This window comes from Ursus americanus, chromosome 10 (assembly GCF_024610735.1).
Source record: "Ursus americanus isolate L20-20 chromosome 10, mUrsAme1.1.p, whole genome shotgun sequence".
NCBI classification, from domain to species: Eukaryota; Metazoa; Chordata; class Mammalia; order Carnivora; family Ursidae; genus Ursus; species Ursus americanus.
In genome coordinates, this window is record NC_142136.1 from 15,016,790 (window position 1) to 15,029,440 (window position 12,651).

Sequence of the window (12,651 nt, forward strand, 5' to 3'; positions counted from 1 at the left end):
CACACCCGACTCCACGGTGAATGCACCAAGGCACCTTTGTGCAGGATGGTTTCTGTCCCCAGAGCCGCTGCACCTGCTGTATACCCTCTTGCAGGGATGTTCGCCCAGAGAGTCTCATGGTCCTTGTGTCCCCTACATCCAGGATGGCAGCCCGCACCTGGCTTTTTCTTCATGGCAGACATCACGCCCCGAGAGTACATTTTCTGTGTTTGTTGAATGATCCTCCCTCCACATAATGCAGAGTGTTTGCTGTTTTCTGGTCTGTGGGTGTCCTCTTTACTTAGAACAGTGCCTGGCACCTCAACAGATGTCTGTCAATGGAATGCATGAGGGCAGTGACTGTCTTACTTGTATCCCCTCTACCAAGTTCATGGCCCTTCTTAACACAGCCCTTACAGAGGTTAAGAGTTAAATAACTTGTTACTGAATCATGTTTTTTTTATGGCATGACTTGGAAATTTTTACTCTTAAAAATTTGGCAAATAGAGTATTTTCCTGGAGGTTTTGATTAAAAATTATAATTTAGAAAAAATTTAAAGCCATCACCTAATAACATCATTATCTTCCTTTATCTGTGGTGGATGTTAGGAAGAAACTTTTGCGTGGGCCCATCTTGGTCATAGCAGCCCATCGGATTCGGTTAACAGCCCCTTCAGGGACTGCCAGCACGGAATCGGGAACGAAGGAGAAACAATTCCATTAAATGCTTTAGTGCTAAGCTGGAAGAGGGGTTTACTCGGTCAGCACGCTTAGGAATGAAAGCCTCACCAGGACCTGTCAAAAGGGAAACGATCCTTCTGGACGCAAAGAATGGAATAATAGTATATACATCTACATCCTGGGGTCTTCTGATCTCAGACCCAGTCTCAGAAGTCTCCTTAGGACTTCGCTATCCTGAGTCCAAAGCAAAGGGCCACTTGTGGGTTAGGGAAGGGGGTGAGCGGTCCACTTACCCAGCGGATCAGTGCTCTTCCCACAACATGCCCTGTGAGTTGTAAGCAGTCTTATTTTGCGATGAAGGCACTGCGGTTCGTAGAGGTCTAGTAGCTCCCTTGACCATGTCAGGCTGGTAAGAGGGCTTTGAACTCCAGTCTGGGTGCCTCCAGAACTCTTGATCTGACCCATATGAGCAGGTGGAGTTGTGGCCCAATGTTGCTGAGATTTGCTTTGCCAGGGGCTCGGGCTCCCAGAACGTGTCCCTGCGCCCTGTCTGTGGTCCGGCAGCCCCGACCTGGGCTACTCACTTAGCTGGAGAGGATGCAGGCCATGGCGGAGTGCGGGCTGGAGTGCAGCTCCTAGGGGTCTACATTTAAAATGAGGAGCAGCTTGAGTTACTGTACAAAACACCGGAGTGTTGAGTACTGAGAGGGGCGGCTCTTGTCTGAGAGAATCGGTGTTTCCTTTGAGCCATTGGATGATTTCCACTATGATCTGGGCCATTTGGAATCTCTTCTTTCATGTTCATATTGGGAAGGTTTTCAGTCCTAATGAAAGAAGATGTGCTTCCTGGATGGGACTGTGGGGACATTGTAGACACTGATCGAGGCCATGCCAGCATTTGTCTTCTAATAGTATTTAGGAAGAAGTGTCTAGAAAATGCACTTTGGAGGTGCCTGGGTGGCTCAGTCTGTCAGCTCAGGTCATGACCCCGGGGTCCTGGGTTCGAACCCCATGGCAGGCTCCACGCTCAGCAGGGAGTCTGCTTAGGGATTCTTACCCTCTCCCTGTGCCCCTCTCCCTGCTCGTGCGCTTGCTCTCTCCCCCTCAAATAAATGAAATATTAAGAAAAAAAAAAAAAAAAAAGAATGCACTTTGGTGAAGGTCACTGAGTATTTAGGATTTTCTTTTGGCTACTATATACATCATAAATCATAATCACCTAGGAGACTAAGAAAAATGGACACATTTTTGTATGACCTAGATCCCTCCTTCTCCCATTCCTATACAGGGATGAAATAACTAGTATTTTCGTTTAGTCAGGTTTTGGAATCTCAGTATTGCTCAATTATTTTTCATTGTGAAATATATAAATAATTGTTGAGTTTTAGTTGGTGGGGGGCCCTTAACACTTGCTGGCTTCTTCACTGGACTGCTTTTTAAAATTTCTTAGCAGCTCTAGACTCAAGTTTGCTGCTGCTACATTTGAGGGCCTGGTTGGGTTCATTGGTTTGCATTCGTATTTGATTTGTATTTGCACTGGTACTTAATCTTTGACTCCTGTGTTGTCTTTGTCACATTGTGTTTTCAAAGTGTGTGTTTTTCCATTTGGAACAGCCCCATTAATGTGGTTTTTGCATACTGTACCTTTTACATTTATAGGTGTATTTGCCAAACCTTGCATGAGAAGATCACAATCTTAGTGACTCATCAGTTGCAGTACCTAAAAGCTGCAAGTCAGATTCTGATATTGAAAGATGTAAGTAATTTCTAGAAGTCTATGGAACTTGCTAGCACTCAGGTGTGTTGACGGTGAGACCTCCCAGCAGGTCTGTGCTTGGGTTTGTGCTGAACTCCCTCTCCTTCCTCAGTTTTGCATCTTGTTCTCCCCAGAGCTGGTACCCGTGCCTTTGAGCATGAATCCAAACACATCTAGAAATGTAACTATTGCATGCTGAGCCATTTAACCCTAAAGTAAATAAAATTACTACCTCAGAGTTATAAATTACAGCTGTTCTGGTAAAATCATTTGGGATAATGATGCTATTTTAGTTAGAGCTTTTGTCTTCCTCTTCCACGACGTACATCAAAGTGTATTATTTGGAGATGAGAGCTACGCAGACATGTTTGTGTCTATTTGTCATCTGCAGTTTCCTGAAAGAGCGTCTTCCGTTGATAACAGGTGTGGTTGGGGGGTAACAGGCCCCTGGTGGAGCTGTGCTCTCCAGGGTGTCATCAGTCACTAGTCTCCCAGCACAGGGCTTTGTGCATGCCCGGTACATGGGAGAGTGGGCAGCAGTAAGTCAGTCCAGTTCCTGCCATCAGGGATGTCCATCCTTATGGGGATAGATGTAAGGAAGGAGTTGGGGGGGGGCGCGGCTGATAGCATGGCTGCCTCCCTGGGGAGGTGGTGCCGCAGGGGATATGGGTGGAACGAAGGTGCTGGCCAGGCAGTCGTCTGGGGGAGAGGTGGCCAAGGCGGATGGTCCAGCTGTAGGATCCTAAGGAAGGACCTGACCTGGCATGTTGGAGGAATGGCCGGGAGGCCAGTGTATCTGAGGCAGAGGAAGTGAGGAGTGTGAGGAAGGTGGGCTTGGAGCAGTGGGCTGCTGGGCCGGTAATGGGTTGGAAGCCATCGGACAGTCCACAGCAGAGGAGCGATGTGGTCTGATGCATGGTTTTAAAAGATCTCTCTTGCTGTTTGCTGGAGGGCCAATAGCAGACACAATTAGAAGTCTCAGTAAAGTTCAGAAGACGGATGCATGGGCTCAGGCTGGTGTATCAGTTTCTAGAGCTGCCATCACAAAGTCCCACAGGGTGGGGGCTTCAACTACAGAACTCTATCATCTTCACCTTTCTGCAGGCCACCAGCCCCAAATCAAGGGGCCGGCAGGGCCGTGATTTCCCTGAAGGCTCCTGGGGAGAATCCTTCGTTGCCTCTCCCAGCTTCTGGTGTTTGCCAGCTGTCCTTGCTGGTCTTGGCTTGTAGCCGCAGCACTGGGGTCTGTAGCTCCATTGTCAGGTGGTGTTCACTGCGTCTGATCTCTCCTCTTAACTAGGACGTCCGTCATACTGGCTTTGGGGTCCACCCTACTCCAGTGTGACCTCAGCGTCATCACAGCTACAAAGATGCTATTTCTAAATTAGGTCCCATCCATAGGTATCCTGTTTGGGCCTCGGATGTTATCTTTTTTGGGGGCCACCATTCAGGCCCCAACAGCTAGCCTGGGTTCGGGGGAGGGGAATGGGGATTAGTGAGCATTTACCAGCCATAGTCGTGGTTTGGTGTTTTAGTCCGTGGCCCCTCGGTCGCGAACCCTGGTCCACGGCAGCAGGCCCGTGGTCAGATCCTCACTTCATCAAGCGAAGTTCTGCCCTAAGAAGGTTGACAAGAGTGCGGAATCTCTGCCTCTTTTGAAGCAGTTCCACATGTCGACCCTTAGGCAGCCCTCGGGAATATGTCCCATCTAGAGAACAGAGGGGTGAAGCGAGTCTGGGAAAGCCCCAGTGTCGGCAGGGTTATGAGTACAGAACCAACGGGTGGGAGAACAAGCCGGGTAGCCAGTCCCCTATTGCTTTGTCCTGAGGACATCACTCCCAGTTTCAGTACTGTCAGAGCAGCCATCTGTCCACCAGTGAGCAACCCTGGGTGAGTTAGATCCGTCCCTACTGCTCGTCCGGTCCCTCCCTAGCAGCTGAGGGGGGATGGCTGTCCTCGCGTCCCCTCTGGAAATTGTCTGTGCTGGGCTGCCGAGTGAGCTCGCTGTCTCTACACCACGAGTCGTTTCCTTGTGCATCTGCACTTACTAAGGGGAAAGTGGTAATTTCATTAAGTCATGGATAAGTTTCTAATTCTGCAGTATCAGACTGGTTCCCAAAAACTTCATTGGGTTTTTCTCAGTGGCCCACGTCAGGGCACGGGATGGGAGGGGTACCAGGTAGGGTCCTGGGCTGCCTGCCTTCCCCTGGCCTGCCTTCCCCAGAGCTGCCCTCCTTTGCTTTGTTTTGCACCCTGGGCTTTCGCCTAATATTTTGTCTGCCCCTGAGTAGAACAGCTGTGTATTCTATTATGGGGGTGAGAAGGCAGTGAAGACACCTGCGCTGTATTTTCTATAACTTTGTAAGGAAGGGGAACTGTGCAGTGACGTGTCACGTGGGTTTCAAGAAAATTATTTGATTTGCTAGAGCTTAATTACGGAGTTGCTTCATTTGGGGAGGCTCGGTTGGCTGCTTGTGGTTAGTGCCTTCTGAAGCTTTATTTTCATGGATTTGAGTGCATTGACCCTGGCTTAGGTTTTGGTTTGCTTGTGTAGACGGATCCCCAAGGCATTGGAGTCACCCCAGTCTGATGGTCGCCTAAGTTAATGACTGTAGCAGGTGCAGTAGTGAATTTTCCATTGGGAACTTCCTGAGTTTGTGGGCAGTTTGCCTAAAGACGACCTCCCACGTGTCTCGTCCCAGTGCAGCACGTGCACGCACGGCCGTGGGCAGCAGGGATTCGATGTGTGACTCTGACCACGCACGGGTGCTGGTGTCCACGTTCATTCTTCCCTGGAACATCCTCCCCAGCGTGACCTTGTTCTTTTCTTGACTTCCATGTTGTTTAAAAAGACTGTCCTGATAGCCCTACCAACATCTGTCCTTTTTGCTTCTTTAACTGCCTGTGGTAGTTCGTGACCTCCATCCTTAGCACATGGTTACACAGCACCTAAGACAGGATTTGACAGAGAACAGAATGCGATTCTGTGTCCAGTTGTACTAGGTGTGTCAACCAGAATTCCAGGCCTCAGGGTCATTTTCTTATGAAAATGGTCATTTAAGACCAGTTAACTCTTTTTGATTAGCGTTAGAGTAGTGTTATCAAAGGTACATGAACTCCTGTCAAATTCTTTTGTTCTTATTTTAGGGCAGAATGGTGCAGAAGGGGACTTACACGGAGTTTCTAAAATCCGGGGTAGATTTCGGCTCCCTTTTAAAGAGGGAAAATGAGGAGGCTGACCAGAGTCCGGCTCTAGGATCTCCTGCTCTGAGGACTCGGAGCTTCTCAGCGTCTTCTGTTTGGTCCCAGCAGTCGTCTCGACCGTCGCTGAAAGATGGTGTGCCGGAGGCGCAAGCTGTGAGTTGTCCTCTTGCCACGTGCCGGGTTCTGTCCGCTGTCGGTGTCCTCGTGCATCTTCGTTCTGCTGCACTCACGATAGCTTCAGAGTGGATTCTGAGGTTCCTTGGCCTTGGTAGAATTAAAACACAATGAAGGGAGCCGGCCTGGTCAGGGCTCTCCCTTGGGTGTTGGGTGGCGAACCTCTTGGGGCTCAGTGGTGGGTGCACTGCTGTAAATCCCTGGCAGTGGTTCACACGGCTGTTAGAACCCTTGAATGTACCATAGGTAAGTCCTCCTGGCTCCTTGCATCCTGGTGTTCAACTTGAAGACCCCTCCCACCGAGTACTGCTGTGGTCCCCATTAAATCAGCTACTTTTCCGGTATGGTGGAACGTTCTGCTGCTGCAGGTGACCGATGGCATTATTTCGTCCCATTGTCAGAGGGTTGGCAATAGGCCAGAAGTAGCACATGCGAAGGATCTGGCCCATAGCAGACACTTCAGAGTTAGTTCCCATCTTCCTTTCTTACACTTCAAGTTCAAGAACCACATCTCATGCGTCTTTGAAAGCACAGAGGCCCGCGTCCAGCCAAGGACGTCCTTGGCTTATGTGACTCTACAGCATATTCTGTTCTCCAGATAGACGTGCAGAGATGCTCTCCATCTCCCTTAAAAACACGCCCAGGTAGTCAGTCCTCAGTATCCAAACCCTCACAATCCAAGTCTGGGAGCCTGAATGGTTCTGATAAGGATGCAGACGAATCCCTCCCTCACATTCCAGACTTGGGAATCACTGTCTGAAATTCAGGAACCAACAAGATTCACACCACGGGCTACCCACTGCTGTCCTGACGCCCGTTACTCTCGCGTTTGAACTCAGTTTACTCTATTTGGCTCATAGTTTGAGCTCCTACTATGTTTTGTGTTTCCATCATTGAATGACACAGATAATCTGCGGTGATACCTCCGCTTCATTTCCTCTTGTCTATTATTGCGGAATAAGCTGCTGCATTTGTATGTGAATCGGGTAGTTTGTGCATGCGCCGGAAATCACGATGCTCCCCCTTAAGCAAAGCCGCGTCGTAGTGAATAATCTGGTACAAACAGTATTTCCTTTTTGCTAGTAGATTCCTAGAAGTGGGATGGCTGGGCCCGACAACGGTGCGTACATAGGTGGTTTGGCTAGATGCTTTTACAGCCTTCCCCAGAGATGTACCATTTTGCTCTCCTACCTGTGTGTCAGATGGGCCTCTTTGCTCACGGCTTTGCCAATGGAGTGCATTGTTGAACTTTTGAAGTTTTGGGGTACGTCATGCAAAATTTTGTCTCTTACTGCTTTTTTTTTTTTTTCCCCTTTCCCTTCTCAGAACGAGAATACACAGGTTGCTCTGTCAGAGGAGAGTCGTTCGGAAGGAAAAGTCGGTTTTAAGGCCTACAAGAATTACCTAACAGCCGGTGCGCACTGCTTGGTCATTGTGTTCCTCATTCTGCTGAACATCGTAGCTCAGGTAGATACGGGCATTTAGTTTGTTTTGTGGCCTCAGCTTGTTTACAGGACTGCTTACGCTCTATGTATTTACTCTGTTATTACTGTATTTTGCTGTCCACTTGGGTTTGCATTGAAACGTGCTATCTTGGGGGACAAAGTAACTGATGTTTACTGGTGTTGCGTATACATGACAGAGAGCTTCTAGGGAAGAAAAAAAAAAAGGATGTCTTTTAAAGATTTTAAAATGCAATGTGCACTTACTTGACGTGTTGTTACCCGGGATGTTGGGCTTGGCATAGACCAGAGCTGGAAGAACCATGTCCGTTTTCCAGAGCCTTCCAACAGTGGCTTTGGGTGAGAGAGTGTCGAGGTGCTGAGTGATGTGTGATCTTTTTGCCTCCCTGTTCTAGGTTGCCTATGTTCTTCAGGACTGGTGGCTCTCCTACTGGTGAGTTGTTTCCAGTCTGATGCAAGGGGCCACCAAATCAGCAGGCAGCCTCTTTCCCACGGAGTTGGGCAGAGGCGGGTTTGTTCAGCCTCCTGTCCTAATCCTCCCTTAGTTTCCCCGAAGAGAAAGAAAAACTAGCGTTCTTGTTGGTGGAGTATGACCCTCCCATAGCCTCTCTCCACGTCGGATCCTCAGACAGTTTTGAGAAATGAGAGTTGAATTTTTATAAGGAGATGTACCCGGGGCCCTGCTCGCTGGGAATCCTTTCCCAGCATAAATCATGTCTCCCAAAGTCAGGTTAATTTTTTTTTTTCTTTTTGTACTTATCTAAATTCCATCTATAGTGGAATATTTTTTTTTCCGTTTTCCACAGGGCGAATGAACAAAGTGCCCTGAATGTCACAGTAAATGGAAAAGAAAATGTCACTGAGAAGCTCGATCTTGCCTGGTACTTAGGAATTTATTCAGGTAAAGTTTAATCATTCGGTTTATTATCCGGGAGTCTGAGGTGCTTACAATGAGCCTGTGTGAGTAACTAGGGCTTCCAGGAGTAATTCAGTAATGTCTTAACAGATTAAGAGTCTGAGTCGCATTTACTCTGTGAATTAATTAGAATAATTATTTTTAAAATCTACTAGAAGAAAGAGGTTGAATGAAGACTCTTAATTTGCTCTGTACTGGATTTTGGAAGTTAAACCAGGATTGAGCATTCAGAAAATCAGCCACTGGAAATTTGTGGCTATTGTCTATTCTAATAGGTTGCTTTAGCTAAATCTTATATCATTATTTGGACGGGCAAGGGGATTAGAAACGGATCCCCACCCTGTGGTTCGGATTGTTCCAATTCTGTCTGAATAAACCCCTGGCTTTTATTGAACTTGGATGAAATCCTCTGGCAGCAAGGTTCCCCCACATAAAAGCATTATTCCCTCGCAGGTATGCAAAGCTCCCTTCCCCATACTGCTCATCTCTTGGGCTTCACTAATTACTTAAGAGAGAAGCTAAGCAGGGAAAAATCCAGTGTCTGGGAATTAGGATTCCTTCTCTTTCTTACCTTGAGATCACAATGTTATCGCGTCCCCAACTGTGTGATTAATTTAACATTTGGCTTGCCAGACTAATATTAACACAGTGCTCTGTTTTCACAAGAGTGCGTAGAATATATGTGGCATCACATACTTTTTAAAGGAAATCCTCATCTAAAATTTTAAATATTCTCACCGGAAACACTCATACAAGCTTTCTGCAAAGACAGAGCGATCTTTGTGAAAACTACTCACTGAAATTTGGTCTTTATTTCGTTGATCACTTGCTAAGAAACCTGAACACATGAGCAGTTTACCTTCCACATTGGTGGGTCATGAGCAGCCTGGAGGGAGGAAGGAGCGGTTTTACTGCACGTTCAAGTGGGATTGGGGGGGGGGCTCAGGAAAACACCTGTGGACAGAGTTTAGGCATTTGAGCAGCACTGAGAGTCTAAACAACAGTGAGGTCTCCTCTGAAGGGGAAAAATGCACTTGATGGGGAGTGTTTATCGCAGAAGTTATCCCCAGTCTGTTTAGCGTTGGGAGTTCAGGAGATGCTAAGAAGGTGATTTTTATGTGCGTACCAGCTACTCATTTATGTCCTTAATAAAATCTATAATTTAAATGATTACATTCATTTAAAAATGCTTTGTGTTTTTGTATAAAACACTTGGTGTGAGAGATTAGTTGCTCACTGAGGTTATTTCATGCTAACACAGAATTTGTATTTCCTTGCAGTTGAGAGATTTTCCTACTTGCCACTTAATATGGTATTTTCATATTCTTTAAAAGCCACCTGGGTATTTTCTACGAAGAAATGGTACATCATTTCTCCCGTTCCCTGTTCATTCACACGCTGGCGTGAGAGCATACCGCGGTGTTAGATTATGAGACGCGTAAATAGTAAAACTTGGAATATAATGAAGGGAAGATGAACTAGTTTTTATAATTACCTCTTTTTCTTCTGAGTTCTTAATAGAACTTGTAATTGAATTAGGAAAGCCTAGCAGGAAGTTGTAGTTTACACCTGATTTTGTTTTTTACATGTAGTTTCTCTTTAATGAGAGAAAAAGAAATTATATTCTTCTTTACAAATGTATCTTACAAATGCAGTGAACTCTTACAGAATCCACAGTGGGAAAAAATACATAGGATCTTTCTAAACTGCCTGACATGCTTTGGCATCGCTGAAGAAAGGAGATCTTCTCTGAGCGAGGTTTCTTTCTTTCAGGTCTAACTGTGGCTACTGTCCTCTTTGGCATAGCGAGATCTCTGTTGGTGTTCTACGTCCTCGTTCATTCTTCACAAACTTTGCACAACAAAATGTTCGAGTCCATTTTGAGAGCTCCGGTGTTGTTCTTTGATAGAAACCCAGTAGGTAAGTCAGACACCCGGTTTCTCAGTCAATCTCCCTTGTTAGTGTCTGATCCCGTTTCAGCATTTGAAAACGGAGGAGAGGCTTGGGAGAAATGGCTATACGTGTTGATTCCTTTTGTACAAAAAGCTCCACTGGCAGTTTGCTCCTACCAGACAAAATCTAACTATGGGGGGCATACAAGCTTCTATTCCGGTGTTTGTGTCTGTGGAAAATAAATGACACAATTTATACATAAATGCACACTGATCTGCAGTACTCGTTCCTTGACATGAGCGTACCTGGGGGTGCCTTAGTGGTGGATGCCTCCAGCCTGAGGCCTTCGACCCGTCTTGCTTCTGGAGGCAGGCCCCTGACCTGGGTTCTATGAAGAGTCAGCCCGTCAGCACCTGTCGCCGCTGTTCAGGCCCAGCGTGGCTTTGTTTCTGCAGGAGATAATTGACAGGGCTTGTCCAGGCAGGGAGGTGGGCTGGTGGGAGCACAGACGTGGACTTGGCATGGTTGTTAACTAGCCGTGTGACCCAGACCAAAGTGTGTCGATGCTACCGGGCAGGCAGATCTCAAAGCAGGATGTTGTCCTGGTTAACAGTGTGGACTGTGGATCCAGCCGCTTGGGTTCAGACCTGGTGCTAGATACTTACTGTAATGCCTGGTTATGGTTCTGTTAATCCTCAGGTGCTAGTTAAATTTCTCTGCGCCTCAGTGTTCTTATCTGTGAAATGGGAATGCTGTGTACTCCTCCCTTGGCAAGATATTGTGGGAATAAGGGATGCCTGGGTGGCTCAGTCGGTCGGGCTCCTTGCTCAGCGGGGAGCCTTCTTCTCCCTCTGCCTGCTGCTCCCCCTGCTTGTGTGTGCTCTCTCTCTCTGTCTCTGACAGATAAATAAAACCTTTAAAAAAAGATATTGTGGGAATAAAGCAGATCAGTACATTCACGGGGCTCGCAGCCGTGCTCGCTCCCCGGTCAGCACCTACGGGATCTTAGCCACAGTGACATCGTGGTGGGTTGGAACTTCCTCACCTGGGAAATGGAAAGAAGGGCTGCCTTTTGTGCTTCACAAGGCTGTTGTGAGGGTTAAATAAGACTGCAGGAGAGCATTTGGTGTAGTCCATTCCACATGTTTATTTAGCCCAGGCCCTGTGCAGAGCACGGGGGTGGTGACTTGCAGAGGCCCCCACGAGTCTGCAGTCTTGTTACAGCTGTGGTCAGAAAGGGGATTGGAGGCCTTACGTGTCTGACGGCCAGGAGGTCGCTCCACTTTGCCAGTTAATTTGAAAGCTACAGTCATAAAGTTTGGAGCATTAAGTGGGACTGCATTTCTGTTATCACGGCCTCTGAATGCTCGTGGCCACAGTGAACCAGGCTCTTCCTGTTCAAGACCTGTAGGCTTCGCCACATGCTGATTTATTTATTATCCAGGGATTTGGGACCAAGTCTAAATCTTCAGGGTTTCTAATCTTAGAGCAGTGCACTAGTGTTTATCTTGCCTGCCCCCTCCCGTATCTGTGAGCCAGGATTCATTCCTTGAAAATAGAAGCCAAATAAGGACTCCAAAGATAGGCCTGGTTTGCCCAGAATGTTTAGGGGCCCTGAATTATTTATTCTTTTTAGTGGTAGATTAAAAAAATATTTTTTAGTTAAAAATATTTTAAGTGGTAGATTTTACCTTTGGGTTAAAATTTTTGTAGTTTCTAAACCAACGGGAAGAACAAGCCAAAACCATGAATTAGGGTTCATAGAAGACATCATTGATTGTATGTATGTACTTTAATGGTTACATAATATTAAAAAGTAATTCCCCTCTGGAGTTGAGGGGCAGACGCACTCAATTGTTAAGTTCCGTTAAGTATCCACACGAAATGGATACAAGCGCCCCTGAGTTACAGAGTGTCCTCTGAGTGGCATGGAGAGATCAGGAAACACATTGTTCTCTTCTCAGTACTTTGTCATTCAGAGCACCCTCTCAGGGAGGAGTCAGTCCATTTCCCATGCGCTCACGATCCTGACAGGGTCCTGGAGTTCAGAAAAGAGAAGGTACAGGTGGTAGTTTCCAGGCAGGGAGACTTGGAGTGGTGACTGGGGCTGCCCGAACCATAGCCTCGCGTAGATTTTCAGGTGTCCTGCCCGTGTTCCCTTCCGTGGTCACCTTCAGTTCCCACTTGTTGCCGGAATATTCTCAGTGACCCTGATCTGGGTGGTAGAAATGTCTCTTTACATTTGTTCACGAGTGCTCCCACCCCCGATGTGCCGCCTCCCTTCTCACACCTCTCCCATCTTGTTCATCAGTGGGAGATCCTTCAGACTTAACCCAGAGAACCAGGCCTTCAGTGAAGGGCCCTGAAACGCCGGCTACCCTGCCGACATCCCAGGCTCACTGACTTGGATTTCGGGAGGACAAGGTGAACCTGGACAATGGTGTTTCTGGTTGGTACCCACGTCTCTCTGAGCGCTCCTGAGCTCTGATTTTTAAGAAGGTTCCAAGCTCCACGACTTTAGTTTCTCTCCATTTTGAACCTATGTGTGGTTGCATGAAGTTTGCTAGCTTATTTGCTTCTGTAAG

The 12,651-nt window shown here is 47.2% G+C and overlaps 1 protein-coding gene across 4 annotated transcripts in view; it reads left to right on the top strand.

Moving 5' to 3' along the window:
• The window catches only part of ABCC4 (ATP binding cassette subfamily C member 4 (PEL blood group)), a 235,102-nt gene that overhangs the window by 103,068 nt on the left and 119,383 nt on the right, over positions 1 to 12,651 (top strand). For all 4 annotated transcript variants that reach the window (XM_087865049.1, XM_045810951.2, XM_087865048.1 and 1 more), the window contains exons 14-19: positions 2,320 to 2,416; positions 5,564 to 5,773; positions 7,121 to 7,261; positions 7,653 to 7,690; positions 8,064 to 8,158; positions 9,947 to 10,093. In XM_087865049.1, coding sequence (XP_087721175.1) covers positions 2,320 to 2,416; positions 5,564 to 5,773; positions 7,121 to 7,261; positions 7,653 to 7,690; positions 8,064 to 8,158; positions 9,947 to 10,093 — 728 coding nt within the window. The remainder of the gene's footprint in view (positions 1 to 2,319; positions 2,417 to 5,563; positions 5,774 to 7,120; positions 7,262 to 7,652; positions 7,691 to 8,063; positions 8,159 to 9,946; positions 10,094 to 12,651) is intronic.